General features: G+C 53.3%; 10 protein-coding genes across 10 annotated transcripts; 4 read left to right on the forward strand and 6 right to left on the reverse strand.

The window, feature by feature from the left end:
• Positions 1-675: 675 nt before the first annotated feature.
• On the reverse strand, positions 676-2,493 carry B0T23DRAFT_197413 (endothiapepsin precursor). The gene is made up of 2 exons (XM_062833321.1): positions 1,923-2,493; positions 676-1,863 (listed from the first exon to the last, which is right to left on the reverse strand). Exons 1-2 carry the CDS (start codon positions 2,257-2,259, stop codon positions 683-685), a joined length of 1,518 nt encoding a protein of 505 aa, XP_062690965.1. The 5' UTR covers positions 2,260-2,493; the 3' UTR covers positions 676-682.
• Positions 2,494-4,121: 1,628 nt separating this feature from the next.
• B0T23DRAFT_197402 (WLM domain-containing protein) lies at positions 4,122-6,031 on the forward strand. The gene has a single exon (XM_062833320.1). It carries the CDS (start codon positions 4,451-4,453, stop codon positions 5,918-5,920), a length of 1,470 nt encoding a protein of 489 aa, XP_062690966.1. The 5' UTR covers positions 4,122-4,450; the 3' UTR covers positions 5,921-6,031.
• A 211-nt stretch (positions 6,032-6,242) lies between these two features.
• B0T23DRAFT_385030 (uncharacterized protein) lies at positions 6,243-7,352 on the reverse strand. Its single transcript, XM_062837511.1, has 2 exons — positions 6,331-7,352; positions 6,243-6,265 (listed from the first exon to the last, which is right to left on the reverse strand). Exon 1 carries the CDS (start codon positions 7,092-7,094, stop codon positions 6,651-6,653), a length of 444 nt encoding a protein of 147 aa, XP_062690967.1. The 5' UTR covers positions 7,095-7,352; the 3' UTR covers positions 6,243-6,265; positions 6,331-6,650.
• A 1,867-nt stretch (positions 7,353-9,219) lies between these two features.
• On the reverse strand, positions 9,220-10,197 carry B0T23DRAFT_406482 (uncharacterized protein; the record flags this gene model as incomplete). The annotated part of the gene is made up of 2 exons (XM_062839112.1): positions 9,220-9,575; positions 9,696-10,197. The coding sequence occupies 2 exons, from the start codon at positions 10,195-10,197 to the stop codon at positions 9,220-9,222; spliced, it is 858 nt and encodes a 285-aa protein (XP_062690968.1).
• Positions 10,198-11,869: 1,672 nt separating this feature from the next.
• B0T23DRAFT_197497 (metalloprotease) lies at positions 11,870-14,671 on the reverse strand. The gene has a single exon (XM_062833322.1). The coding sequence runs from the start codon at positions 14,532-14,534 to the stop codon at positions 12,117-12,119; it is 2,418 nt and encodes an 805-aa protein (XP_062690969.1). The 5' UTR covers positions 14,535-14,671; the 3' UTR covers positions 11,870-12,116.
• A 495-nt stretch (positions 14,672-15,166) lies between these two features.
• Positions 15,167-16,856, forward strand: B0T23DRAFT_385035 (apolipo protein O-domain-containing protein). The gene is made up of 3 exons (XM_062837512.1): positions 15,167-15,441; positions 15,579-15,671; positions 15,747-16,856. The coding sequence occupies exons 1-3, from the start codon at positions 15,415-15,417 to the stop codon at positions 16,467-16,469; spliced, it is 843 nt and encodes a 280-aa protein (XP_062690970.1). The 5' UTR covers positions 15,167-15,414; the 3' UTR covers positions 16,470-16,856.
• B0T23DRAFT_385037 (DUF726-domain-containing protein) lies at positions 16,857-20,426 on the forward strand. The gene has a single exon (XM_062837513.1). The coding sequence runs from the start codon at positions 17,319-17,321 to the stop codon at positions 20,127-20,129; it is 2,811 nt and encodes a 936-aa protein (XP_062690971.1). The 5' UTR covers positions 16,857-17,318; the 3' UTR covers positions 20,130-20,426.
• Positions 20,427-20,741: 315 nt separating this feature from the next.
• B0T23DRAFT_385038 (Noc2p family-domain-containing protein) lies at positions 20,742-23,566 on the reverse strand. The gene has a single exon (XM_062837514.1). The coding sequence runs from the start codon at positions 23,398-23,400 to the stop codon at positions 21,043-21,045; it is 2,358 nt and encodes a 785-aa protein (XP_062690972.1). The 5' UTR covers positions 23,401-23,566; the 3' UTR covers positions 20,742-21,042.
• A 630-nt stretch (positions 23,567-24,196) lies between these two features.
• B0T23DRAFT_445606 (ESCRT-1 complex, Vps28 subunit) lies at positions 24,197-24,925 on the forward strand (the record flags this gene model as incomplete). The annotated part of the gene is made up of 2 exons (XM_062840931.1): positions 24,197-24,436; positions 24,507-24,925. Coding segments are annotated over 2 exons (633 nt in total), but the record flags the coding sequence as incomplete, so codon positions are not given.
• A 25-nt stretch (positions 24,926-24,950) lies between these two features.
• B0T23DRAFT_362677 (uncharacterized protein) lies at positions 24,951-27,004 on the reverse strand (the record flags this gene model as incomplete). Its single annotated transcript, XM_062836308.1, has 1 exon — positions 24,951-27,004. The coding sequence occupies exon 1, from the start codon at positions 26,931-26,933 to the stop codon at positions 24,951-24,953; it is 1,983 nt and encodes a 660-aa protein (XP_062690974.1). The 5' UTR covers positions 26,934-27,004.
• Between the last annotated feature and the right edge of the window lie 358 nt (positions 27,005-27,362).

The following is a 27,362-nucleotide window of genomic DNA, read 5'->3' on the forward strand; positions in this document are numbered from 1 at the left end:
TAGTATCCTGTGATTGTTGCGAGGTGGCTCATCGATTGATGTAAGTTGATGGAAGGTCGCCGCCCCATGGGAAACGCGTGTGGAATATTCCAGGGTTGAAGGCGCGTGGATGTCTTCGCTCGGACGGGTTATTCTACGTGGCTGCAAATCAGGGGTTAGGGTTATGTAAGGAACTGTGCTGGATACGGTACCCCCTTTTTTGCTTTCAACACTACCAGTTTCAGCAACACCCTCCGTACGTGCACACGACCTTTGGGGAATTCGTATGAGTAGGAAGGCCTTGTGAGTTGCTAGCCGTTTCGTTGTGTCTGGGTATCAAATGGAATTCAAGCAGAGGCTGATGCATTGACGTTGGTAAATTGACTATAAAACACATCAAGAATAAACCGAATAAGATTAACCCGCTATGCAACGCAAAGACGCTTGGCAGGTAATGATATGTACATCGCACGCAGTCTCGTCTCAATGTGTACTACGTGTAGTTTTGTTTGCTGGATTGCTCCTCAAATATTATCAATCGCAAACTCGAAAAAAGCATGCCGACCCAAGCATCAAAACCAAGACTCTAACCAGAGAGGTGATGTGAGGAGTGGTCCGGACACGCTTACACCCAACCATACCCAGCAAGTGTCCGAACCTATTTTTCTCTCACATCACCTGCCAGAGTAACAAGGTTTATAACTTATTTAACGCGAGCACGACAAGAACCACCGCCAGTGCGTCTGCGGCCGCTTCCAACCGGGCTGGTAACGTTGTTGATGGGCAGAACGTCCGGTACCGCGGGTGTCTCCGTCTCCTGAGGAAGCTGAGTGCCAGGCTTGGCAGCAAAGCCCAACTTGGCGCCCTTGGACCAGTCATCCTTATCGATCACACCACCCTGGAACACAACAAATTGGGCCTTGAAGAAGATGTCTCCGTAAATGGAAAAGGGGAAGCCCTGGGCGCTCTGGAGGCCACCGTAGCACCACTTGGCCGTCGCAAAGTCATCGGTGTCGGCGGGAGCGTACTTGATGAGATCACCGGTGAGGCGAGCCTTGTAGGAGCCAATGTGGAGGATGAGGTCCGGGAGGTCGGCATTGCAGGGGAATACATAACCACCAAAAGCATTGTCGCTGCGGGCCTTGGCGACCTGACCGTAGTAATCCTCGACGATGGGCTGGGGGAGCATGAGGAGGGTGGTGCCGGTGTCGGCAATGGCGGTGTGGGTCAGGGACTGGAAAACACCGGTCTTGTTATTGGACTCGGTAAAGTTGGAGGCGGGAAGGGTATAGCCGCTGGCCTCGAACTCCCAGAAACCGCGGGAAGCATCAACGTCGACGAAGCTGATGGGACCGACGAATTCCTCATGGTCGAGGAAGCCAAAGTTGTAGTTGCCAGGCTCAGCCTTATTGAGATTGGCACTGAACAGCGGCATGGCTAGGTCGTCGATCGCATTGCCGAAGAAGGTCTTTTGCTTGCGGGGCTTGACCTGGTTGATGGAGTCAAAGGCGAGACCGACGAGACCGGAGGAGGCAGCGTCATTGGTGAAAGAGTTGGACACATGGGTGGCAATCTCAACAGCCTGCTTGTCCACCTCGACGCCGCCAATGCTAACCTTGTCAGTGTAGACATTTCCGGACGAGCTGCTGCCGTCACCGTACGAGATCCTCCAAACATGACCGTCGACGAGCTCGGCGGTGGTACTCTGGGTCATGTTGTAGATCTTCTGGCCATTGCGCTGCTTGGCAGGGGTCTCGGAGCTGAAGACCCAGAGATCGGAAGAGCCGGTGTCGAAGTTCATCATGACCGTCTGCGGCGGGGAGCCGATCTGGACGGGGGCGAGATACTGAACATCGAATTGGACAGGCGTAGCATCAACCTCACCTGTAAGGGAGGTCAGTAAATGGAGCGCAGAGATGGTCCCAAAACAAAGGAATACGTACCCTGGGAACCAGCTGAGAAAGAGCCGTCGTTCAAGGCGTGGAGGTTGCCAGGGATCTTGACGCCCAGGTCGCCAAAGACGCGGACGAGGGCCTCGCGAAGGTGGTCGGGGAATTTCATGTTGAACTTTGTGTAGACCTTGGCGACATCTCTGATGCCCTTGCCCTTAACCTTGTGTTGGTATTTGTGGTTAAAAATCTGGGAAATCTTGAAACTGTGACCGCCATGTTTGCGGACCTGAAGGTCCTCGGCGCGAACCTGGATGACATGAGGGTCACCTGCAACCAGACCAGCAGTTGAGAGAACAGAAGCCGCAACGGCGACGATGGGGAACTTCATCGTGACAAGAAAGACAGGATAGGTGACGAAGGTGCTGAACCGTTAAAACGAGTGTGGGCCGAGAAGGGCGACCGCGGACGTTTGCGGCGGTTCTCGGGCTTTGTTGGTTAAAGGAGCGTAAGGTTCGACGACGAGTCGAAAGTGAAAAGAGAGTGAGGGAGGACGAGTCAGGCCGGTGTTTTCGTCAAGAGGAGACTGGCCGGTAGAAGAAAAGGAAGAAGGTGGAAGAAGAAGAAGAGAAGGTGATAGGAAGCCGTCGTTGAAACATCGGGGCAGTGCGGACGTATCTTGGTCGAAAGGGAAAAAAGGAGGACCACCTACCTAGGAAACGATGATGGGACTAGGCAAACCCTTGTGTCGTCCCGTGTTCATCTGGCCGTCCTCCGTTGCTCGCCTCGGTCCTCCCAGGGGCAAGCAATCTTCTGGTGACGATCCCCAGCCGGTGCGAGCTTGGCATCAACCGAGCAGTTTACCAGCTCTGGAGTGTTTTGAAACCATGACAACCAACTGGCCGGCCTGATGGCCTCTTTGTTTGCTCGGCTCCTCGCCTCCACCTTTGATGAGTATCGACTTGGTACGCGCGGAAACAAACAACCCTATCAGTGCCTGTATCTGAGGCCGAATCTGACGGCATCCAGATAGCAAAGTGACAGGTGGGCCTACCCATGGGCAGCGTGTTTCGGAAGCTAACATGTGGTTGACCATCGCAATTTTGATTCAGTGGGTAGGTATCATTGGAGGTAACGATCGGTATTGAGAGCTCCATAGCCAGAGTAGCGCTCGCTTGACGTACCCCTTGACAACATATGTGGTGTACCCTACACCATGCAGGGGGAGGAAAGGCCATCGAAAGGGAAAGGAACAAGAACCAAGGGATCAATGCCCCTGAAACAATGGAGCATGGCATGGACACTACATACATAGCACTAAAAATGTACTACACTATGTATGTACGTACCACCGGCCACCACCCACCAACCAGGACGGGAGTGGCGTTGCCGACTTGCGGGGACAGCCTCACGCCGAACTGCCAAACGAGCCAACCGCATCGCCCACCGATGACAGCCTACCGCAGCGGCCACCGTTGATCAGCAAATCGGGGTCCGGTGGTGCTGGGGTGCCACTATTCCCATCTTGGGAAGCAGATTGAAGCTCCGAAAACCTGAAACGGCGCTTCCGAGAGCTTAACGCAGACAAGCTCGGGGTCGTCGTCCTTTATTCGCTGCCGCACATGGTCTCCCCAAAGTCGTCCCCCTTTGGCGCCGTCCGGAATGATATTTTCCTTTTTTTTTTATTTATTTTTATTTTTTTTTTTCGAGTCGAGGTCGGTCGGCTTTCAGATGGTCAGATTAAGATTGGTTTCGATGATCTTTGGGTCTTGTTGGGCTGAGGCCTCCGACTTATCGGGAGCACACGTTTGCTCTGCTTCCTCTCCGGTTGGACGCTACGCTCATTCATCCAGACAGACAGTTCTCGTCACACAAGGGCAATATCGGACACCCCGAATCATCTTGTCCCGAGTCTCGGCATGACAGGGGCCTCGCCTTTTGGCCATTTGTGGGCTGAGATTGTGCACACTTGGCAGATGGAAGGATCATTTCCGATGGGATAAGGACTAGGTATAAACAAGACCGGTGAGCACGCTCGGGAGTATGGTCTGAAAGGATGGAGTTGCCTGGTGATGCTCTTGTCATTGCGGTTGGGGTTGAATCAATGTCGTCAACTCGGCAACCCTTGAGCCCGCAAATTATTTTCGTGTTGTTGTTGTTCGGCACTTGTCGCAGCCAATGTGGGGTTCACGCTAGGAGAGAAGACCACTGTACGCTTCCCACAGAAAATGCTTCCTCTGAGTGCGCTTTGAGCTCTATTTCTTGTAAGCACTAACAGCAGCATACATTCACCAACAACGCCACTGCCTCTGCAAATCCCACTACAGGCAACCCAGCTGACGCACTTCTTCTCTGCGTTATGCTCTTCGGATTTGCTGCTTACTTAGCAAACTGAGGGATATGATCCGGCCCTTCTGCATATTTCCCTGGGACACTTGACTGGTTTTAATCGCAAACTCGGAATAGCACTTGGAAATCGCCCAACCCACCCCGCCATTCCACCCCCAGCGCAAGCTGAGACAAGAACTCAACAACGTGAGAGCAAGGCTCACACAACATTTCCTCCTTCACAGTCCTCCAAAATGTCCGAAATAGACCCCTTAGTCCTCGCCTACTCCCACCTCCACCACCTTCCCCAGCCCTCCTCCGCCCTCCACCTCCTCAAAAAGATCGCTTCCCTCGTGAAACCGCTTATGCGCGCCCGCGGCTGGCGCGTCCGCGAGCTGGGCGAGTTCTACCCGGAGCAAGACAACCTCCTGGGACTGAACATCAACCGCGGCGCCAAGATCCTTCTCCGTCTTCGCTACCCCTCCGACAAGTCCCTATTCCTGCCCATCGAGCAGGTCGCAGACACGATGCTGCACGAGCTAGCACATATCGTTCACGGCCCGCACGACGGCAAGTTCCATGCGCTGTGGAATCAGCTGAGGGATGAGCATGAGGGGTTGGCGATGAAGGGCTATACAGGGGAGGGGTTCTTATCGGAGGGACGACGGCTGGGGGGTGGTTCTTTTAACAGAGGACAGATTCCGATGCATGAAGCAAAACGGTTGGCGAGGGAGCAGGCCGAGAAGAGAAAGGTGCAAACAACACCAAGTGCCGGGTCGGGACAGAGGCTGGGAGGCACGAGACCTAGGCCGGGTGAGGATATAAGGAGGGTGATTGTTGATGCGGTGGAGAGGAGGAACAAGACTTTAAAGGGCTGTGGAGTGAAGGATACGGGCGACGAAGGGCTGGCTGAGCAGGAAATTCGTAGGATTGAGGAGCAGGCGACTAGGAATGGCTTTCGCTCCAAGGCAGAAGAGGATGAGGCGAACGAGGCGGCGATTGCGCAGGCGCTGTGGGAACTGGTGCAGGAGGATGAGAAGAAGAAGTTTGGAAGTGGTTATGTGGAGCCGAGTAGGGAGTTTCCGGCAGGGAGTCAGGGGGGTTTCCTACAGAATGAAGAGAAGGGCAGGGGGTTGGCAACGTCGTCTTCGTCTGCAAAACCACCGCCGATCCCTTACCATACTAAACCAACAACTAGGCCTACTGTCTCTTCTTCTTCTCCTCCAGCACCCCTCGCAGCAGAACCATTCAACGAACCCTCGACAGGCTGGGTCTGCAATATCTGCACCCTCCACAACCCCGACACATTCCTCTGTTGCGACGCCTGCGGTACCGAACGCTCACCTCAAGCTTCCACCACCACTGCCCCCGATCCCAGAAAGAAGACCCCAGGCACCAAATCCAGTTCTAGTTCCAGATCCGCTGGAAAGCGTCCAAGCAGCTCGGTGGTCGACCTGACCAAATCCCCGCCCTCCATTCGTACACGGCCGTCATCAAGCTCTCATGGGTCTAGGTCACATTCAAACTCCCGAACGGTATCAGGAACAGGACCGAGCAAAGACAGAGACAAAGCAAAATCCATCCTCCAAGCTCAAGCCGAAGCCGAAGCCGCTCGCCGTAAATTGCTCCGCGAGACGTGGCAGTGCTCGTTCTGCGGACAGAGGATGGAGAAGCAGTGGTGGACTTGCTCTACGTGCGGGAAGATGAAGGATAGTTCCAGATGATTAATGACGGGTAGGTATGGTAGGGTATGGGTAACGATGTCATGATTGATTATGTGCATTTGACGGCTGAGTAATGGATCACAATAAAATAACGCAAGATAGGTTGTGAGGCTTCGTTGTCGGCATGATACCCGGGTTATTGGACTTTGCTTGAGATGATGGATCTAGTGCATCAACATCAATCTATGATTCTCATCCACCTAACGACTCACAGAAACCATTTCACCATAACAGCCGCGCAAACACCGCTCCCCCGACCACTAACGCCAGCTCCAAGACAAGTCTAGTTGACTTTGACTTACCACCAGCAGCAACAGAATCAACATCACCTTTCAGATCGTAAACCTGTTTGACTCTCCTCTTTAGCACACTTATACCTCCCAAGACTAAAAAGAAAAGGATACACATACACTGATCCTCAAATTTCCTCCACAGACTTGGCTCTCGTCCCCGTCACAGGGCAAGTTGCACTCGGCATCGGCGACTTTGGAGGAGAGAGAGAAGAGTTGAGAGGCGCACCAACATTCTCTGTATTGGCGTGAAGGTTGGACATGATTGGTTAACTTTCTCTCTTCCTTCTTTCCTTTTCAAACACTGTTTATTCTTTCCCCTTTCCCGCGTTCTTTCGTTCTTTGGTCTCAAAACGCTCGCCTTTTCCTTTTTTCCTACCTACCTACCCCAAGTAGAAGGATTGCGAAAAAGAAGAAGAGAAAGAAAATATGGAAAACTCTCACCTCGAATACTCCAACCCAGCAAACCGATACCCTTTCTTCTCCATCCCACCCTTACAGAACCCCAAACATTTCTCCACCGTCATCACCCCCGGCAACACCTCATTGATGCCGCCATACAGCGCCCTAGTTCCACTACCACCTGTTCCCGAGAGGCCGGCGGTGGTCTCGTTGTAACAACCAATGTATTTGTAGCCGTCTGTTCCGGCTGCTATCGTCGCTGTAGTAGTGAGCAGCAGTGTTGTAGTTTTCGTGGGTGGTGAGCTCAAAGTTGAACTTGTTTCCGCTGCTGCTGGGTTGACTGCTGCGAAAAGAATAAGGAATACGACGAGAGAGATGAACAAGTTAATGTTGTTGATGATGACGCAAGTGGTGCGGTGGCGGCGAAGTATGTGGCGACTTGATGATGAAGCCGACGAACCGGAACAAGACAGCAGCGGCATAGTGGCTTGCAGATAGATAGATAGATGAAGTGTAACACTGAGAGACTACTGCTGCATCTGATGAAGCGCAAACAGATCAGTGGTGGTGCGAGTGTGTTAAAGATGGAGCTGGTGATGATAACAAATTCAATTGCGCGCGACGCGTCAAGATCCTTGACAAGAAGTCAATGACATAAACTGGAAAATGAACAAGTCAAAGTTTTTTCCAGTCATTCACCGCGTGAATAAAGAAAGAAAGGGGAAAGCCAGTCAAGGGGAGTTAGTTCCCCTTCCTAGCCATCCATCTAGGATAGGATCCCAACAACCATTCAGCCACAAATCTCCAAGATCTATCCAATCGCTGCTGCTGTAATGACCACCCAAGATAACAACAGTGGGAGTTGGGAAGCTAGGTACAGTATCTATAGGGCTGAACATTCAAATGACCGACGGGATTCTTCCACGTTAAGAGATAAAGGTGTAGAAGCTGAGAGCTGAAGACAGGGGGGTCCAATCATCACAAGCTTTCATACCACCTGCGTTGCTTAAACGTGCAAGCTGACTGCAACGCTGACGCATAATCTGCTCCTATCCCTGCGTAGCATTCATTATTATCTGATAAGCTTCCTTCTATGAGCTTTCTCGGGCCATTCGGACTTTTCCCCTTACTGCTTCAGATCCTAAATACCCGCCCTCACACCTGACTTTAACTGTTTGGGGAGTTAAGCTAATGAGCTCCCGTCATCCTCAAAGTCCTGCGGAATATATACAGAGATGAGCATAGATACATCGATGATGGATGAACAAGAAATCATCAAGTTCAAGGGGCCCAAGAAGTCTGAATTCAGTAAATCTCTATCTCTGTCTTCAAACTCCCAGCATCATGCCGTGTGCCCATCCATTTAGAAGTTGCAAATGATCTGGAAGGCATGTGTTTACTTCGCGTAGATCACATCGCCAAATTAGTGTTCACGTAAAATCCGATTCTTGCAGCAAGGCTCCGCTGGCATGTAAAAAAAAGCTCTCCGCGCGTAACTCTATAGTCATGAACCCTCGCATATTAATTAGTTTGTTCTTCAAATGAGTATAGCATCAAAGACCGGCAGGCAGTATGAGATAGTAGCTCCGGCAAAAGAAGGCACGTCGCTCGCACGATATTCGCTTGTATCGTTCTTTTCATCGTTGGCTCATTGGACTCCGTAAAAGCCCAAGTCGGGGTATGTCCACTAGCCGACTCAAACTGACAAAACTGCCTAACTCAACCCCTCAATCTTGACTCGGAGAGTATGCTCCCTCATCCCAAGTCGAGTGCGATGCTCAACAAAGAACTCGAGCTCGCACGGTCAAGCCCGACGCTCACACTCTTCGCAGGCGATCAATTAGAGCTCTTCAAAGGTGTCGGGCTTGGGAATTTCCGTGCCCTCTGGGTCTCGGTAGAGCCTGAAGACGCGTATCAGCGCCGACCCAAGAAAACATGGTCCTTTTCATCGATCTCAACCATCGACCGGTTTCTCGAAGTACTCGAGCGGCCAACAACGAAACAATACGTCCATATCATCTTCACCCCTTCGTGCCCATCCTCCTCTCCCACAAGTTCTTACCACCTGCTGGTGCACCCAAGGTACGGGTAATTGGACCTATCCCTCCCCGCTTCCTCCGTCATACTCTCCTTTAACAAATATTAGTCAACCTTCCACCCGGCATACGGAGTAAACTATTCTTAAATCTCCAATATCCAAAGTCGTAGCGATGGCAAGCCGGCTGGAACTACTAGCCCCGAGACTAGCCCCACTCGAGCATACGATCCTGAACTTCGCCTCGCGCTTCCAAATAAGTGTGAGAAGGTCCCACTAGAAAAGCATATCGGCTGTGTACTTGTAATATGCCAGGACATGATCGGTGATTGTGCTGTGGGTGATGGTGATTGGCTCGTTCCGGTTCTTGAGTAAGAGGCTGGGAACGTTGTGGTGGCCAACATGAAGCTCATGAAACCCACCTCCTTGTGCGTCCTTCATCATCTACAGTCTGCAAAGCTAACTGAGGTCTTCAGGACCGGCTTGAGTTCATCGGCCTCCGGTATGGTGTAGGCCAGACCATCGACAATCCACGGTTTTTGTAACTGAGGTCATTGTCTTCGCAACCAAGCTCAGACGGATTCCCCATCAGAGAAGGCGAGCCCTCGAGACGAACTTCGGGCAAGAATAGTCCGGCACCACTCGCAGATTCCGCAATAGATAGGAGTAGGATCTGACACGGCGGCATTTGTCGCCGCCTGTCCTTGTGAATAACGAATAGGAGGAAGTCGCATGAAGTCATCAAGTAGCCCGTTTTGCAGCTGCGTGATTCGACGCCGCTGCTCACTCGCTTCTCCCGTTCTGCCCAGGGCTGCCACATAGCTCTCACTCGCTTTTTTCAGAGCGAGGAGATCGGGAATCTGCACGGGATAATCCTTGGGCGGTGTTGGACAAGATCGTTGGGGGCTGCGTTCTTTGAGAAGCCGTTCTCGGTACTTCTCGTAGGTATTGAGGTTACCGTCGAAGAGAGTGGTGTCCGACCCCGTGAAGCGTAGATGAGCTGTGGGATCGAAGTTCGGCATGCGGTAATAGATCGCTTGCTCAAAACCTAAAGAATCGGGCACTGGCAATTTTCCAGTAGAAGGCTTTTCCAAGCCGCGAACATAATTGATGAGCTCGTCCGCATCCTTCAACCTTTGCACGTGCCTCGCAAACTCAGTGTCGAAGCACCTAAAACACTCCTCAACTTGGATGGCATCTTCATTCGTCTTCGTTGACCACGTTAACCGTTTCACCATGTGGAGACGCGATCGAAAGGCGAAGCAACCCTTGGCGTGCATAAAACAGCCAGAGCACAATGGTACGTCGCGGACACAGGTGCCATCCAAAATAACCTTCAGCATCTCTCTCCTCCCGTTCTCGGCACCCTTGGTCAAGCGAGACAGTGTTCGCACAGGGAGGGCGTCCAGAGAACCGCATTTGACGCACTTAACCTTGAGGGGCTCGGACTTGGGTTCGTGGGTTGAGGATGGTTTTTCTGGAGGCAGGCTAGGTGGTGGTGCCAAGGGGGTCTCTTGTGAGGAGGTTTTCTGTGAGGAGGGTCCCGCCATGATGGGCACAGAAGGTTCCATGATTGCTGTCACGAACAGTTAGCATTCCCACCATAGACAAGTAGAGGTGGCGCCAAAGGGTAAGGGAGAGACCGCGACACTCGAATGCAATTGTTCTCGAGTTTTGCGGCTTGAACAGCTGAGGAAGTGAGGGGATGAACTGAGGAGAACTGACCTAGAGGATAATACCACAATAATGATTAGCGTATAACAGAACGAAGAAACAATAAAGAAAAAAATATTTGACGCAGTGACGAGGCCAGAAACTGATATGGGTTGTAAGATGGAACACGTAGGAAGACAGCGGAGTAGACCACGAACAGGGAAAATAGGGAAATATAGTAAGTAGTTAATGGATGTGAACTCTGGCAAAGGACTGATTGCGTGAGAATGAGAGAGGTGCAGTATTCCTTCCCTTCTGCTTGGTTGTTTCTTGCCGCGTGGCGGAGATGAAAAAGAAAAAAAAAATTGCAAAGAGTAGCAATAAGCAACAGAAACACAACCTACCTCCAGTGGTAAAGCAGGCAGGAAGTTCTTGAGATAGCAGCGAGCACCCATCAGTTGAGCTCTGTGGCACCAAACTCTTAACCCTATTCTTTCCTCGCAAGGCTGAACGGTTGGGTAGATTATTCATAACGTAAGCCATGAGAGAATGAACCGTAGAAACTCGGGGAACCACTCCAGTTCGAAGCATTGAAGGCCTCCGAAATCCGAAGCATACCGTAGAGATTCGGAGATTAACTATTGCCAATTTCTCGAGTTTCTACGGTAGCAGAAGGACTCGTCAAACTTCGTTGGGTAGGTGCGAGATGTGATGGAACTAAGCACTCGGAGCAGCATAACTCACTGCAGAGCGGGTTGACTTCGAACAGCAGATAACACTGACTCTGCCTGGAAGCCGTATAGCAACCAAATCCCGATTGGACGAGTTGATACGGTTATGCTTCTTGACAACTGCCAGACCGATCCGACCAACATAACCTTACGTTTTCTGCATTATGCGAGATCCCGATTTTGCGAGTATCTGCAGGTGAGTATTTCCAATTTACCACGTGGAAGTGAAAAGAAGGTACAGTCGCTATCTCGCACCAGTTATTGCTGTCTGATCAGACTGTCAGACGCTTGGGAGTAGAAGTTGTCGACGCAAGAAGATGTCTCGGTGAGCATACGCATAAAACGGATTGAAGAAGAAGGGAAGGAGGACAAAGGGAAGGTGAACAGAGCAAGTGAACAGAAGAAGGCAAAGAGGTGAGACGGTAAAGAGATAACATGGTGAAGAAGCCAACGCCATTCCAAAGGTCAGGGGGAGGGGGCACTTGCCGGCTTGGATGAAAATAGAAGCCATGATGCTGAGTGCCATCTGGAGTGCTGTCCATCGATCTTGACTTGGCCCTTGCCAAGGCAGGTGGTACATAGAGGTGTGCATAGATGGTAGGCAGCCTCAAGTCACGGTACTCGGGCCCGGATTTATGTGCGCTTCGAGGTCGTTACTGCCTCGACGTTCAGACATTGCCCCTATTGGGACCGAGGGTTCGGTCGATCGGACGGGAGTTAAAACTGCTGGATCAGATTTCTGCCACCAGGTAGGTGTATAGTACACACAGGCATTTCTTCTTGCCGCAGCCTCGATTTTAAACCCAGAATATTGATCCGGATTGTGCCCGTCGACGGCGACCAGGTCGATTCCACTGACATTGCGCGCAGGTGCATTTTGTCGATTTTGTGAGGAATGAGTGTCCATAGACACCTTATTTGGGCGTGGGATTCTGAGGTGGGAAGTTCAGGGTCATGGTAAAACAACAGGCAAGTCTGCTGCCTAGTATTGGCGGTGCACCTCTTTACTTGCTCGTTTGGTGTCAACTGTTCAGCCAAAAGCGGCCACTGGTTTAGGTTTCCAGGTTGCCATATCTTTCTCACTGCTATACTGCTTGGTCGCTCTTTGTTCCCCGCTGACCTCCCCAGCTTCCAACCAACTTCATTGCCTTCTCTCCACCTCCCTCTAACCTCTCATCCTTCAATGCACCCGCAAGGCACTTCCAAGGGTCCTTGCTACCTCCCCACTTGAGCAGGTTTTCCTTCAACCTCTCTCCGTTTTCTCTCTGCAGTGCTGCTCCGCCTTGTCCACTGTTGAATACGACATTCCATACCCTCTGAGCCAAGACCCGGTCAAAGAGGTAACTGTAATATGTGCTGCCGTATCCGACCAAGTGGCCAAAAAAGCCCTGCCATGCCGTTCCTTGGGGGTCAGGCGGGGCGGTGCTGTACTGTCTCTGAAGGCTGTGGAAGATTTCGGTGGAGTCAATGTGGCCTTGCAACGCCTTGGACGAGTGCAATTCCTGATCGAGCATGGCAAGGATGATTTGATTTTCAGTATCCAGCGCCTCGAAGCGACGGGCCTCGCGGATCTTGTTGTCGACCCACTCATAGGGAAGGCGGTTGTCAGTCTTGTAGTGGCGTGCGAATAGGGCGAGAACAGACGGGTCAGCAGCAAAGTATTCCATCAAAGTAGAAGGAAGCTCGGCGAGATCAGTGGCGCATCGGGTACCACTAACGTTCTGGAAGGAGGTTCGGGCCAGGATGGAGTGAATCGCGTGACCCATCTCGTGGAAAAGCGTTTCAAGCTGAAAGAAAGACAGAAGAGCGGGCCGGTTGTGGGATTGCTGGGGAAAGTCACACACAAGAGCAATGGTGGGGAGTTGCTTGATAGCACCATCCTGGGAGCGAGAGTAGGCCATGCCATCATTGGCAGCAAACTCGGCAGACTCGAAGGAGGGAATCAAAACATGTGGGTTTTCGGTTTGGGTATGGGCAGTTTCAGCAATCTCGTGGGGTGACAGCTCACGAGAGCAGCGGAGAGTAAAGTGGGCTGGGTTGGGCGACTTGAGGGGGCGGTAAAATAGGTCGCAGTATAGGACGGCGACATGGCCTTCAACATCCGAGACAACATCTAGCCGACGCACGTCAGGGTGCCAGGTCTCACCGGGCATGGGCTCGCGGGGGACGAAGCGAATGCCGTAGAGGCGAGTGAATATCCTGGAAAGGCCTTGCATAACGGTGCCGAGGGAGAAGTAAGAGGACAGGTCTTCACGCTTCTGCCGGGACTTGATGGCCTGACGGATGGACTCGGCGTAAAAGTCCTTGTCCCAGGGCTCGAGGGTTGCATCGTCGCCCTTGTGCGCCCTCTTGGCTGCTGTGAGATCAGCCACCTCCTGTTGAGCTTGAGGTCTGGTGTTTTCGGACAGAGCTTGGAGAAACTGTCTCACAGACTCGGGGGTGCTGGCCATCATACGGTCATGGAGGACGAGGTGGCCATAACTCTCGAAGCCCGAGAGCTTGGCCGACTCACCACGCAACAACATGAGCTCCTCCAAGGTATGGACCGTCCTGCGGGAAGCGGTGCGAGAAGCCATGAATAGTTGGTGTCGGGCGTGGTCATCGCGTACAGTACGGAGTGCTATTGAGGCCTGGGGACTCAGAGTTTGGACGTACACTTTGCCCATGGAAGCCATCCTCTTGACCTCGACGGGATCCATACCCATCATCCTGGACTTTTCAACGGTGGTGTATGGGATCTTGGGTTCCATGTGCTGGATAAAGTTGGTTCCAGTCTGGCTAATTGCCGACGACAGGTGGACAAACTTGTCCCGGGCGTCCTTGGGCAAGTGGACGGCGGACTTGGCGAAGTCGAGCTTGAGGACCTCGGCCACCATCCTCTCCTCCTCAGACCAGGTGGTGCTAACAAGTGGGTTGTCCATTGCCTTGACCAACTGGTCGTACAAGCCCGTCATGGTGTTGAGCTGGTTCATGTACTCGTACATCATGTCCCAGGCCATCGAGGCGGTCCTCTGGATTTGCTGGTCAGGATGGGTGACGCGCACAAAGTCGGCCATGTCCAAGACGCGACACAGGATATCGCTTAGACGATCGAGATGGCGGACAATGGCGCGGTATTCGTCGAGGGATTGGGCGTTGAGGACCTTGTCGACCAGGGCACGAGCCTTTCCCAAGCTCACCTGGGCAAAGTCGAGGAAGCCATGGGGGCTGGTGAGGTATGCGTTGCGGAAGAGGCCGACGTTTCGGCCATGCTTGTCGCCAGAGAACTGCTTCCATGTTTCGGGCGAGTCGAAGATGGATCGTAGAAGAGAGTCATCGTGTTTTGTGTCGCCGTTCTTGTGGGTGACGGGGATGGCGCCCGTCAAGGTCTTGGGAGCATGCGCAGTAAAGCCTGTGAATCGTCGTCGTTGTTGTCTAAGCAAAGGAGAGAGAGTGCGTCGGAGAAGGCAGTCGGAGCAGACCCACAGCCGGGGCCTACCGGCTTTAATCAGAGGTTGTATCATGGTGTCGAGATGCCGACTGGGTTCGGAACTTGGGCGAGGAGGAGGATTACTAGATTATGTACCGTCGCTGGGTCGGGTCGGTATCGGGTTGCGGATGGCGGGGTGACCACAACTACCAGTGTGTCGTCTATGAGGCGAGCATGTGCCGCGATTGTTTTGTTGTGAATGCTAGAGCAGATCTAGAGGTCGGAATGGGGTGGTGATACAATTGGTGACATGAAAGAGCAGGTACGGTAATCAAGAGAGCAGAAAAAGCACGATGAGATGGGATTGAATCAATGCCAACGATGGAAAACCAAACAGAAAAGTCGAAAGTCAGGCAACTGAAGCTCTCCAGGTGCCCTTTCAGCGGGTATCGGTACGTACTCTCCATCAATACTCCGGGCAATTGACCGAACGGCCCGTATTGTAGTGTACCGCTGTAAAGGTTGGTAGCCGGTAGTGTACCTATATAGGTACCTCTACGTAACGGTCCCCTCACCCCGCCAAGAGACGATCCTCCCCAGTTGGTCCCCTCCGCTGCGGGAACCACCCCACCACGCCCACAAGCCGCGACCGCAGCGACCAGGGGCAGAAAAAGCAGGAAACAAAAGTCCCGAGTTCCCGGATTTTACCGTAACAATACGGGTTCCGCAGCTGTACACTACTAGCCTTGACAAGCTTGAATTGAATTGAATTGGACTTTTTGCGCCTGGCTCTTGTATGGACTCTGGACTGGCTTGTGCAGTGGACAATCCGACCGACGATTGATTGATTATCCTCCAACTGCCCTCATCCCAAGCTCTTTTCGCCAGCTCTACCTACCCACCTCTCCCCCCCCCTCGTCGACTCCATCACCCCCGACGCCGTCTTTCTTCCCTAGGTCAAATTGGGTTGGACAATGGCTGCCAGACTTGCTTTCCAACGGGTGAGCCGACCTCTCTTTTTATTCCTCTATGCGATTTCAAGGTCTCTCTGCATCATCACGTGTGCTGCGTCATAAGGTAAACATGGACATGGGATACAGATGAAGGCTGACTGACTTCTTGACTTTGATCACAACAGCGCGCCGCCCGGGCTACCGCCGCCGCCCTCGTCGGCTCCTTTGCCCTTGTTCCCACCGTCGCCTTCGCCGAAGCCTCCGAGAGCCGTGCCTCTGTACGTTCAAGTTCAGCCCGATGCCGTCCTCCACATGCGCGCTCGCTAACCCACGTCATGTCTCTGCCGAAACAGGCCAAAAAGCCCATCTACGACGATGACTTCGATGTTGTGCCATCCACCCCTTCCTTCACCTCCGCCGAGACCACAAAAGACGTCAGCTCTCCTGCCGCTGCCACCCTAAACGCTCCCGTCACCACCAAGTCTTCGACCAGGTCCGGCGAGAGGACTTTCACTGATAGCCTCATTGACGTCCTCGCCAGCACCAACACCCCCCGCGGCCCTACCCCTACCGACCGTCTGGCCGCCCAGATCCGCCGTGCCCGCCTGTTCCTCTACAAACAAGCCTGCGTCGCCGAGGACGCCGTCAACGCCGGCATGTCTCGCGCCTTTGACCTCGAGCACTCTTTCACCTCCACCGTTGCCGGCCTTGCCCCTCCCCGTGAGAGCGGCGAGCGCCTCATGCCAGGCCTCATCTACGTTCTCGTCTCGGGTATGGCCGGTAGCATCGTTGCGCGCAACCGCAACGTTGTCCTCCGCGGCGCTACCCCTCTCGCCTTCGGTCTCGGCGCCGCTTGGGTCGTCCTCCCCGTCACCATGAACAACGTCAGCTCGCTGGTGTGGAAGTACGAGCAAAAGTTCCCCGCCGTGGCGGACGCGCACATCAGGACCCGCGAGGGCATCGAGAAGGGTATCTACATGGCCAAGGTGCACGCCGAGATTGCGCAGCACAAGGTCGATGAGGCGGTTACCAGCGTGAGGGAGACGGTTGAGGGATGGGTTCGCAAGGGCAAATAAATCATCGCAGCATTGTCACTTATAGAGAAATGGGAACTAGGGAAAGTGGATGATGGTTGTGAAAAAAAAGAGTATCAAGAGCGGGCACAGGCACGTGGGGCTGTGACCTGTGTGTTTGTGTGTGTGTATATATGTACACATGTTAGGAATAGCTGGGCGATTCCAAGTGAAAGCGGAAAATAGAGATCGTGTTAAGTTTCAGGCGCGAGGGGAGCTCCTCTGCCATGTATATTGTCCGATATCACATCATGCTCACCTTTTGCCACCATTGATGTTTATTTTGTTAGCGTCACTCAGGGGCTGTCTCACAGGCTTGGCACGTGTTCCGCTTTGGGAAATCATCAGGCAGCTCCTGCATGTCAGCGGCTGAAGGATAACTTTGACTCGGGTCTTCTCTTCATCATCTCATCACCATCTCGACAATCAACCTCAAGAGAGTTTTCAGGGTCCGGCCTGCGACCAGCTCATCAAAGTCTTACTTTCGGTATCTAGACAATCAATCTCTATCCTGTCCAGAATCCTGCAATAACGGAACCAACCGTGTCTAGTGGCTCAAATCGGCAACTATACGATCTCCATTTCGTCTGCCTAAGATAAGGTGTTGTAACATAGGTACCTATGGAGTTGTAACTTCGTCAAAAAGTCCTCATTCATCGCTCTTTCGCCCGATCAGCAGCTATTCGATTCTCAAAATCAGTCTTTCTGTTCTCTTTTCGTTTCATCGGGCCATCTCACTCACCTCGACACAAATGAAGTAGACAGCCGACTCACCGACCACATCAACTCCCCAACCAAAGTGGTTACACTACACCATAACCATCACAACACGCCATCATCATCACCATCATCATGGCTCCCCTAGCCAGCGAACCCCGCCAAGTCCGAGTGGTCCTCGACCTCCCCAAGCGCAAGGCACTCTACACACTTGTCGTCGAAACGACAGATTGGATGCAATCCCAGCTCATTCTCAAAAACCCCAATCAGAACCCCAACCAGACCAGCACCTCCCGGCAACAATCCAGATCCTCAGGTCCATCTCTCCTCAACAACTTGGATAACGACGACGCCGGACAAACTGGCCCTCCTCTACCCAGCCGACCAAGCGCCAGTCCGCGCTCCAACTCCAATTTCAGTGGCAGTGACAAAATCGGCCCCCTCCGCGCCGCCGCCCTATCCCACTTCGACACCTGGCGCCCCTCGTTACTACAATCCCTCAAAGACCTCCTCAGCCCCGCCGATTCTACGCAAGAAATCGACGCCCGACGACAGCGCTCCGATCGGCTGGCCAGGCAAAGATTGGAGTCCCCAGCGCCTGGTGAGAACTTGATTGATTTCGGCGATCTTCTCGGTCCGGTAGCCGTGGAAGACGGCAAAGCCAAGGCTCTAAGGCAGCGACAGAGGGAGGTGGCGGCTTTGCAAAGCAGATACCATGCGATCCCGACGAGGTTGTCGGCTGCAAGTCAGGAGGATAGGGAGGAAGTGGTGGTTTGCCTTTTGTTGATGTTGCTGTCAAGTGGCAAGTATACAGCAGAGTCAAGGACGTTCTTGGTGTACCTGTGCTCCGCCTTGGAGTTGCCGCTTTCCTTCCTGAACTCCCAAGAGGCAGAGGTAGCTACCAGCTTGGTCGAGTCCTCGACAAGTCCAGAGGCACGGGAACAACAAATGTCAGCAGCCAAAGAGGCAGAAGAACGGAAGAAGGCCAATCAAGTGGGCCGATTCTGGAAAGTTGGCCTGGCTTCCGTTGCAGGAGCAGCCATCATCGGTGTTACGGGCGGCCTTGCCGCACCGGCCGTGGCGGGGGTTATTGGCGGGTTGATGGGTAGTGTCGGCTTGGGAGGCGTGGCCAGTTTCCTGGGAGTGTTTTGGATGAACGGTGCGTTGGTGGGAACACTTTTCGGTGCTCTGGGCGCACAAATGACGGGAGAGATAGTGGATCAGTATGCGCGCGAAGTCGAGGACTTTGCGTTTCTGCCATTGTCTGGCGGTACGAACCAGGAGAGGTTGAGGCTAACGATTGGTATCAACGGGTGGTTGACCGAGTCACTTTCTTCGTTGACTGCTCCCTGGTCGGCGCTGGATCCGAGGTCGTCGAACCTGTTTGCGCTGCGGTATGAGGTTGCGGCGATGTTGAATCTGGGCAATGCCATGAAGGCAATGGTCACGAGCGCGGCGTGGACATATGTCAAGGTCGAGCTGCTGAAGCGCACGGTGCTGGCGACGTTGTGGTCAGCTTTATGGCCGATTTCGCTGCTGTCGATGGCGTCGGCGCTGGATAACCCTTTCTCTCTGGCGAAAAACCGGTCGGAGAAGGCGGGCAAGATTCTGGCGGATGCGCTGATCAATCGAGTGCAGGGTGAACGGCCGGTGACGCTGATCGGGTATTCTCTAGGTGCAAGGGTTATTTACTCTTGCTTGCGTACGCTGGCGGAGCGGAGGGCATTCGGACTTGTTGATGAGGTCATCCTCATTGGTGCACCGGTGCCGAGCGATAGGGATGCGTGGGAGACGATGAGGAGCGTAGTCAGTGGCAAGCTGTGGAATGTGTGCTCGGGTAATGATTATCTCCTGGGCTTTATTTACCGGACCAGTTCCATTCAGTTGGGCGTGGCGGGACTGCAGGAGATCAGGGGTATTGAGGGTGTTGAAAATCTTGATCTGACGGGCACGGTCAAGGGACACATGCGTTATCCGGACATCTTGGGTAAGATTCTGGAGAAGTGTGGTGTTGAAATTAAGGAAGGATTTGGAGGCGAGATTGAAGCTGAGCAGGATCTCACGAGGGAGGAAGAAATCATTCTGGCAGATATGGAGGCCCAAGGAAAGCTTCCCGCGCTTGTCACGAAAAAAAGCAACCAGGAGGGCGGATTGGTTGACTTTGGGGAAGACGAGCATCAGTCGCATCATGATCCGCCGCCCAAGTACGCAGTGATGGATCCATATGCCTCTTCCTCGAGGCCGTTGATGGAGCAGCAGCAAGAGGAACAAACACCGCCGCTACCACCGAGACCCCAACCCCAACGGACTACCATGGCCAAACCTACCTCGTCACTCCAAGCCAGCAGCAACAACCCTCTAGGCTATTCTAGTCCATCATCATCATCCAAACCAGCCGCGGATGACAACTTCTCCAGCCAGTTCCTCTCTGGCCCATCCTCAACATCCACATCCTCTGCGCTCTCCGATCTAGCATCTCTGTCACTCACTCCTCAACAATTCACCTCTACTACCAATGCGGCCGCCGCTACCCGATCCCAGCCATCACAGCCCAACAACCCCCATCTCCTCCTCCTCCCTTCAGACCAACAACCAAAACCGCTCGGCCGGTCCACCACCACATCAACCGGTTCCGATTTCTCTACCGTCCGCGATGTGCCAGCGATTCATCGCAGCAACACTGCCCCCATTAAGCAAGATATTCCGCGGGGTATCCCCCTTGTCAGCAGCAGCAGCAGGCCGTCGCCACCTGTGCAGTCCAAGTCCGAACCATTAAAGAATAGCATTGGGGAGGATGATAGTAGTGATGATGACACTGGACGATATGGAATTAAGATGGTTGATAATGATGATAGCGAGGGCGAGTTGGGGTTTGTAGAGCCGATTCCCATGGAGGAGGAAGGGAGTGGTCACAGTGGTCACAGTGGGCATGGAGGTAGGAGGTAAAAGGAAAGGAGAGGAAGCGTCTTTGCGTGGGGTGGGTTGAAAGCAATGTTTGTGGTTTTTCAATGGTCCAACCGTTCAATGGTGAAGTTAGGTTGAGTGATGAGGGTCCCGCTCTGCCGTAGAGAAACCTGGCTCGGGAGTGATGGATTTTTATTGAGGAGAAAAAAATATTGAATCAGTGGAAAAGGGATTCGCGAAAAGGAGTGAAGAGAAAGCTGGAAGGAAAGATGATAGGTTTATACACGCTTTCTTAAGTTGGTATATAGTAACGGTATTCAACTAAAGCTCATCGGCATCGACCACTCTCATTTTCAAACAGCGTTTGATATCAAGTGACATTCAGATCAGCCACGAGAGTGGTGAGCACAATCACAACCTCGCTGTCAAGTTAATGTGTCAAAGACTCTACCGATACCTGTTTCGAGTTTTGACTATCAATTAACTGACGTTGACCGTTGGCTCTTCGCCAACTTCCTTCCATCCGTGGACTGAGCTAACACTACAATATACCTTCCGTTTTCAGAAAAAGATACCTTTTATATCTTGGGATGTCACTTTCCATTCGTTTCCAGCCAGGTAGTGAGACAGACGCATGAATACCAAGTCGTCGATGCTCAGTCCAAACTGTGCAGCATAAGTAAAGGTACCTAGATACTACAAACGCTAGGGGCGGGCGAGCGAAACAACAGAGATGAGGGAAAATAACCAATTCTCAAAGACATATAACTCCGTCAATTTCCCTAGGTACTAGATACTATCAAAGGCGCCTTTTTTCATACGATGGATGACGCAGTGCAAAAAACCACAAACAACGAAAAAGAAACCCGCAGGTATCATGTCTATCTATACCATAATATTTCGCACAAGACAAGGCAAACATTTACTTTCCTTCCTTTCTCTAAACAGGACGGAATCACTCGTCATCCTCCTCCTCCTCCTCTTCATCCTCCTCTTCATCTTCCTCATCTTCCTCATCATCATCCTCAGCAAGATCATCATGATCCTCCTCATCGCTATCCTCCTCATCCTCAGCCTGCTTCCCCAGCCTCTCCTCCTCTTCCTCCTCCTTCCTCTTCTTCTCATCCTCCTTCCTCGCCTCCTCCATCATCTTCCTCTTCTCCGCCCTCAACTTCCTCTGGCTCACCACAAACGCACCCAGCGGCGTCTTTTCCCACTCAAAGTCCCTTAGGAACGCCTCGACCTGTGTGCGATCGTTGGGCGCAAAGTCGACGCGGTTGCGCTTGTCCTCGATGAACTTGGCGTTGGACTCGATCTTTTGCACCAAAAGGGCCAGCTGCGTACCGATCTTGCCGTTGTTGTTGCCAGTGCTCTTCTTGCGGGAGTCCTTGAGCCAGCGCTTCAAGGCAACGACGACGGGAAGGGAAAACTCAGGGAAGGCGATGTTGCGTGACCAGAGGACGAAGTACTCGGACAGCAACTCGACGACTTGCTCGCCGAGACCGTCCTGGTAGACGCGCGTGCGAAGGTAGGACTTGGGCGCCTTGTAGGCGGTGGCAAAGTCGAGCGGTTTGAGGGTGGACGACTTGGGAGGCTTCTTCATCTCGGCGGAGTTGAGAACCTCGAGGAGGGCGGAGGCCAGGGGGATGTAGGTGTCGGTGGCACGCGAGAGGCGCAGGAGCGAGCGGATGAGCTGGAAGCGCAGAGGGAAGTAGAGGGCAGTAGGGATGAGGCGCATGGCGCCGAGGGTAACTTGTACCAAGGGGTAGATAAGGAGCTTGAGCTGCGACTCCTTGCCGGCTTCGGCCTCCTTGAGCGGGGAGCAATGCTCGGAGAGGACGCATGACCAGAAGTCGAGCGAGTGCACGTACTGCCAGTTGTAGACGTTGCGGAAGGCGTTGTTCTTGTTGTTGACGATGGAGTTGCGAAGGTGGATGGCCAGCTGGCGGATGAAGCCGAAGGCGGTGGTGTAGCCGAGGGTCTGGTCGAGACCCCAGAGCTCGGCCGCCGAGTTCTTCATGATGTTGATGCCCGCCACCGTGTTGACGTTAGTCAAGCGGCAGCCCTGCACAAGACCCTGGTAGACGGCCTTGAGGACCGTCTCGCGCACGCCCTTGTCTGAGATGACCATCAGGCGCCGAGCGACCAGGAAAGCTGTTATCCTGGTGGCTTCGGTGCTGGCGGACTGCGACCAGAAAGCGACAACCGTCTTGATCAAGACCTTGAGAAGCTTTCTGAAGGAAAGGAGGTAAGGGAGGAGAGGCTCAAGAGCGGAGATTGTGAGTTTAAGGGTGGGCTCGTCGGAGAGGGTGCCGAGGAGGTGGATGATGGAGGCGGCGTAGTTCTTGACGAGCTGCGAAAGGATCTTGAACTTCTTGGTATCGGTGTTGACGTAGGCCTTGCCGGAGGCGGACTCCTTGACAGGTACGTGGTGTGCGAGCACCTCGGGAATATGCTTGAGGGCCAGAACCAAGATGTCGTTGAAGGCATCTGGGTTGTTGATGGTGTATCGTTGGGGCTTTTCGTCGTCGTCCTCGTTCAGGTGGGCGGCGCAACGGAAGGCTATTACTACCTGGCGAGCGGCTCTAAGTGACTTTGTTTCCTCGATCTGTGCCTTCCACTTGGCGATCATTTTCTGGGTGAGTTCGAAGCCGTTCTCCTCGTCGGTAGCCTTGGTGTCCTTCTTTTGCTTCTTCTTCTTGGGCTCCTCGCCCTCGCCTTCGCTCCCGCTGAGCTCGTCAATCTCGGAAAAGTCTGCGTTTTCGTCGAACTCGAGGGCCTCTGGGTCGTTCTCCTTCAAGAACTTGTAGAATTCGGGATCCTTTTCGGCGAGGGAGGCCATGGCTTCCTTGGTCATACCGGTAGGGGCGGCACCGTCTACGACCTCGTCATCCTCCTCGTCGTCGTCGCTAACCTCGTCGTGGGAAATATCGTCGTCGGAGAAGTCGACATCGCTACCCTCGTCTGCTGATGGCTCCTCCTCGGCGTCGGACTCTTCTTGGTCGCGTTTCCTCTTGCCCAACTTGCCGGAGGCATCCTTGGTCTTCTTGTCGAGAATCTCGAAGCCGCCCTGGAAGAAGTCGTCGACGGTCATTTCGCCGGCGGCGGCAGTACCGAGGTTCTTCTTGGCGTGGACAGGCTTCTTGCCGCCATCGGGACCCTTGATGAAGGCGTCATCTTGGGACTTCTTGGCCTGCTTCTTTTGCTTGATCTGCTCTTTTTGCTTGATCTTCTGAACGACCTTTCTGCGTTCTAGAACACCCTTCAGGTGCTTCTTTTCGAACTTTTTCGTTTGTTTGACGTTTTTGACCATGATGGGCGACTGGCTGGGTGGAGTGATGTGTCCAGTCTGGTCAAATGGGTGTGGTGTGTTTTTTTTTTCTTTTCTTTAGTGAAGTGAACCTGGAAGTGGAAGTGGAAGCCAATTCCCGTCCGCAACCACCAAATCTGACCCGTGCTTTCTGCTCTTGCCGTCGCGGTCCTCCCAAACTTTTTTCTCCTCTCAGCGGGATCCCGGGGTTCTTATCGGCTGCTCTTATCGGTGAAGACGCTAGTCCGTTCCTGAACCTAGCGCCGTGCCTGGTGGGGGCACTTCTGCCCGTCACTGTGAGGGATCCACTCTTGACCGGCGCATGCAGCTTCCACTTGTCTTGGAACGTCCTCGCAGCTCTCCATCCACTGAAGCTTCAGTGCTTCACCCGCAAGGTATATACACCTCTACAGGCATTTACTTTGTTAGCGTGGCTCTCTTGCAAGTGGCGATAACTTTATTTTTCCTACAGAAGATTATTGGTATACCCGCGACCAACTAGCGAAATTCTGTAAGGTGGAGGTACCGCGCTAACAAAGTAAATGCCGGCAGAGGTGTACTCGTCATCTTCAAGTTCCATGATTTCATCATGAAGTGTCCAACAACAACAAGAACAACGACACTTGACAATCTCAGTCGTCCGTCATGACTTCCCGCCAGCCATACGCACCCACACCACATAGCTATGTTCCCAACACTACACTCTCAGCTACGATAAACCTGGATGAAGTAAACAAACACCATTCGGGTATCATGAGGTGGTCCATTTACTGACAACATGATGCCATTCCAACTTTAACAGGAAGTGAAGCTCGCCGACACCCGGGCTGAGCGTGACCTCCAGGACTCATTAGCCGAGATCTTCAGTATTATCGTCACTCTGGATGAGCTGGAAAAGGCATTCCTGAAAGATGCCATCCCCGAGGCCGATTATACTGAGATCTGTGAGAGATCGCTAAAGCAGTACAAATCGCTTGTCGCTGACGAGACTGTCGCCAAGGCATTCGTTGGCTTGGAGGAGTTCAAGGCCAAGTGGGATGTACGTATATAATTGAAGTCACTTCACTGTTTGATATGTTTGACTCGCTTACACATAGACCTCTCCATAGCTCGAGGTTCCTCGCGCAACCGAACGCATCCGCGTCGGCATGCCCTCAACGGCCGTTAACGCCTCCTCCGGTCCAGCACCCGCCACAGTTGCCGCTTCTGGAGGCACGAGCGGCACTCTCATTCTTGAAGCCACTCAGGATTTCATTACATTCCTTGATGCACTGCGTCTCGGTCTATTGGCCAAGGATCAGCTGCACCCTCTTCTAACAGACGTGATTCAGTCCGTGAACAAGGTGACGGACAGGGACTTTGACAATAGGGGCAAGATTGTGCAGTGGCTGATCACCCTTAACCAGATGAAGGCGACGGAAGAGCTGAGCGAGGAGCAGGCCAGGGAGTTGGAACTGGATATCAACTCGGCGTATCAGGGCTTCAAGAGCACACTTACGTAGAGCCAGTCGTGTTACAGGATTTTGACGGGTATCTAGCAGTAGTGAGCATCGCTACACCAAGAACGTCCAAAAGCTAGGATAAACAAATTCCTCCTCAAAGATCCTCCTCACTTGCTCCAGCACGAACCTTTCCACCTTACCCACGTTCTTCAAGCTCTGCTTGCCGCTTTCCCTCTGCCCAATCTCACTTTCGACGCGGATTTCCTGCAACAGCCCACCCATCTTTGTCTTTGCCCCGTCGCTGCCTCCTCCTATCCCAGAACCATTCCCGCTCCCAGCAGCCTTGTTTTCCTCCCCACCCACAGCAGCCACAGCATCTTGGGGGCTCAAAAAGCAAAAGTGCACTCTCTTCCTAATATTCGCCACCACTCCCACGCCATCAAAGGTGAGTCCCGTGATGCTCAGCCGCACCGGAATCCCCACAAAGCTGGGCATGGGGTAATCCAACAAGATGTCAGCCGTCAGCAAGAGCTTGACATCACCAGCGTATTTGATGCGGAACACAGCTTGGATGTCTTCCACCCTTGGTTCCCGAAACCGTTGCCTTTCTTCTTCCCCTTCCTCTTCCTCCTCTTCGTCTTCCTCAGGCTCCAGCTGTTGAGCCGGGTGGTCCCGATCATGCATCCCATCCAAGAACCCGTCATCATCATCCAAGATGGCCGACCCCGCCCGATTGTTACTTGTCCCAGCCGAGTTAGGCGCCAAGGTAGAAACGCTATGCTTCTCCCTCAGCCCTTGCTTGGGAATCTGTAGTCTCGGTCCACTCGTCGCCAGCGCACCAGCAGCACCAGCCGCCCCAATTCCCCTTCCCCCAATCCCCAGGCCCACTGCCGGCGATGGCGCAGACGATGGTGGCGAAGTAGCAGCTGCCGAGAATAACCCTTGTCTCTCCGCTGGCGCTGGCGCAACCGGGCTATAATCGCCCACCGAGTTCAAGCTCTGCGAAGAAGGATTCCTCTTGTGTCTCGGACCCGTCGGGATGGCTAACACAGGCGCAGTCGGCGGGTAGCCCATGCTTGCCATGCTTCCCATACCCGCCATGCCCATTCCGCGACCAATGCCTCCCACGCCGCCGGCGGTTCCCAAGGTACCTAATGGGGTGCTGGTGCCGGTGAGGGGGCTGGGTCCCGGGGCGGTTTTGCCAGTTCCAACTCCCGGGAAGTGAAGCCGGAGATTGGGCGTGGATGAGCTGTGAAGACCTTGGTTTGTTGCTGCTGCTGCTGCTGCTACTACTGGTCCTCCCCCTCCTGCTCCTCCTGGTAGCATGTTATTTTGTTGCTGTTGTTGTTGGTCTGCAATCCATGAGGGACCGCGTTGGTGGGCGGCGCCAGCTACGGCGGCTAGAGGCGTTTGTGTGCCGGAGAGGCCGGCGGTGAATTGCGAGGTGAAGTAATGCAGATTGAGGTTGGAGGTCCCGCCGGGGATTCCGGGGGTGGACACGCCGAGGAAGGGAGAGCCTAGGTCGGCGTGGTGGTGGTTGGTGCCGTGGGCGGGACCCCCGAGACCTGCTGCTGTGTTGGGGTCCCGGTAATATCTGCCATCTCTGTCCAGGCTCTGTGAAGTGTTGTTGCCGCTGCCGCCGTTGTAGTGTGGGTTCAGGTGCGGTGGGAGGTAAGCTACTCTGCCTGGATTGGGGCCACTTCCATTTCTGCTTCCGGTACTGCTGTTTACTGTGAGTCTTCGCCGTGATTCTGAGGCAGAGGCGCCTCTCAGCCTGCCGTACTGCTGCTCGACTGGGTCGTCGAGGTATTCGCCTTCATTTTCGTAGGCGACTTCTTCTTCCGAGTCTGATTCTTCCGAAGAGTCTATTCCGGGTTGCTCTTCGTAAAAATCGGGAAGGGGGTCGGTGATATCCTTGAGCTCGATCTCGGGAGGGATGGAGCCAAACTCAAAGTCGTGAACGGTGACGGACTTGATGAAACGCGGAAGTGGGACGGCCTGGAACTTTTCGTGAATAAAATCGCGGATTTTGTGGGCGAGTTCTTGGCCGTCGGGGCCGCCGGTGACGGTGTCCCAGTTGAGGTCGATTGACATGGAGGAGTGAGGTGAGAGGGGTAGTGGTTGTGGTGGACGTCAACTGTCTTTAATGACGAATTGAAGTGAGGTTTCGAGGTTGAAGTTGAAAGTCAAGGGTTGAGAGTATGTAATGAGACATGGGGTTGTTTGGGGCACTGTATGGAGCTCAAGTTCCATCACGGATAACCCTGAGCGCGAACAAGTATCATTGTCTTCTGACAATGTTAAAACCAGACATTGCAGTAGTCTTGATGCATCCAAATCGTTGGTGTACAATATTTTAGCCTTTACCCTCTCCTTCAATAATTCTACTTTCACGTTCCAAACGTGTAGGCACGATGAGTTATCTCGATGACATCGGGGAAGTTTGCAAGGAAGGATGGAAGAGAGACTTGAGTTAAACGGAATACTTACTGTTTGCGACATGGGCGCATACTGTGAAAGAAT

Source organism: Neurospora hispaniola (genome assembly GCF_033458365.1).
Source record: "Neurospora hispaniola strain FGSC 10403 chromosome Unknown B0T23scaffold_6, whole genome shotgun sequence".
Lineage (NCBI taxonomy): Eukaryota > Fungi > Ascomycota > Sordariomycetes > Sordariales > Sordariaceae > Neurospora > Neurospora hispaniola.

Coding starts and splice junctions, on each gene's coding strand:
- B0T23DRAFT_197402 (XM_062833320.1), top strand. CDS start 4,451: ATGTCCGAAATAGACCCCTTAGTCCTCGCCTACTCCCACCTCCACCAC.
- B0T23DRAFT_385038 (XM_062837514.1), bottom strand. CDS start 23,400: ATGGTCAAAAACGTCAAACAAACGAAAAAGTTCGAAAAGAAGCACCTG.
- B0T23DRAFT_385030 (XM_062837511.1), bottom strand. CDS start 7,094: ATGCCGCTGCTGTCTTGTTCCGGTTCGTCGGCTTCATCATCAAGTCGC.
- B0T23DRAFT_385037 (XM_062837513.1), top strand. CDS start 17,319: ATGGCTCCCCTAGCCAGCGAACCCCGCCAAGTCCGAGTGGTCCTCGAC.
- B0T23DRAFT_197497 (XM_062833322.1), bottom strand. CDS start 14,534: ATGATACAACCTCTGATTAAAGCCGGTAGGCCCCGGCTGTGGGTCTGC.
- B0T23DRAFT_385035 (XM_062837512.1), top strand. CDS start 15,415: ATGGCTGCCAGACTTGCTTTCCAACGG. Junction 15,442..15,578: donor CCAGACTTGCTTTCCAACGG/GTGAGCCGACCT, acceptor TGATCACAACAG/CGCGCCGCCCGGGCTACCGC. Junction 15,672..15,746: donor CCTCCGAGAGCCGTGCCTCT/GTACGTTCAAGT, acceptor CTGCCGAAACAG/GCCAAAAAGCCCATCTACGA.
- B0T23DRAFT_197413 (XM_062833321.1), bottom strand. CDS start 2,259: ATGAAGTTCCCCATCGTCGCCGTTGCGGCTTCTGTTCTCTCAACTGCT. Junction 1,864..1,922: donor TTTCTCAGCTGGTTCCCAGG/GTACGTATTCCT, acceptor CCTCCCTTACAG/GTGAGGTTGATGCTACGCCT.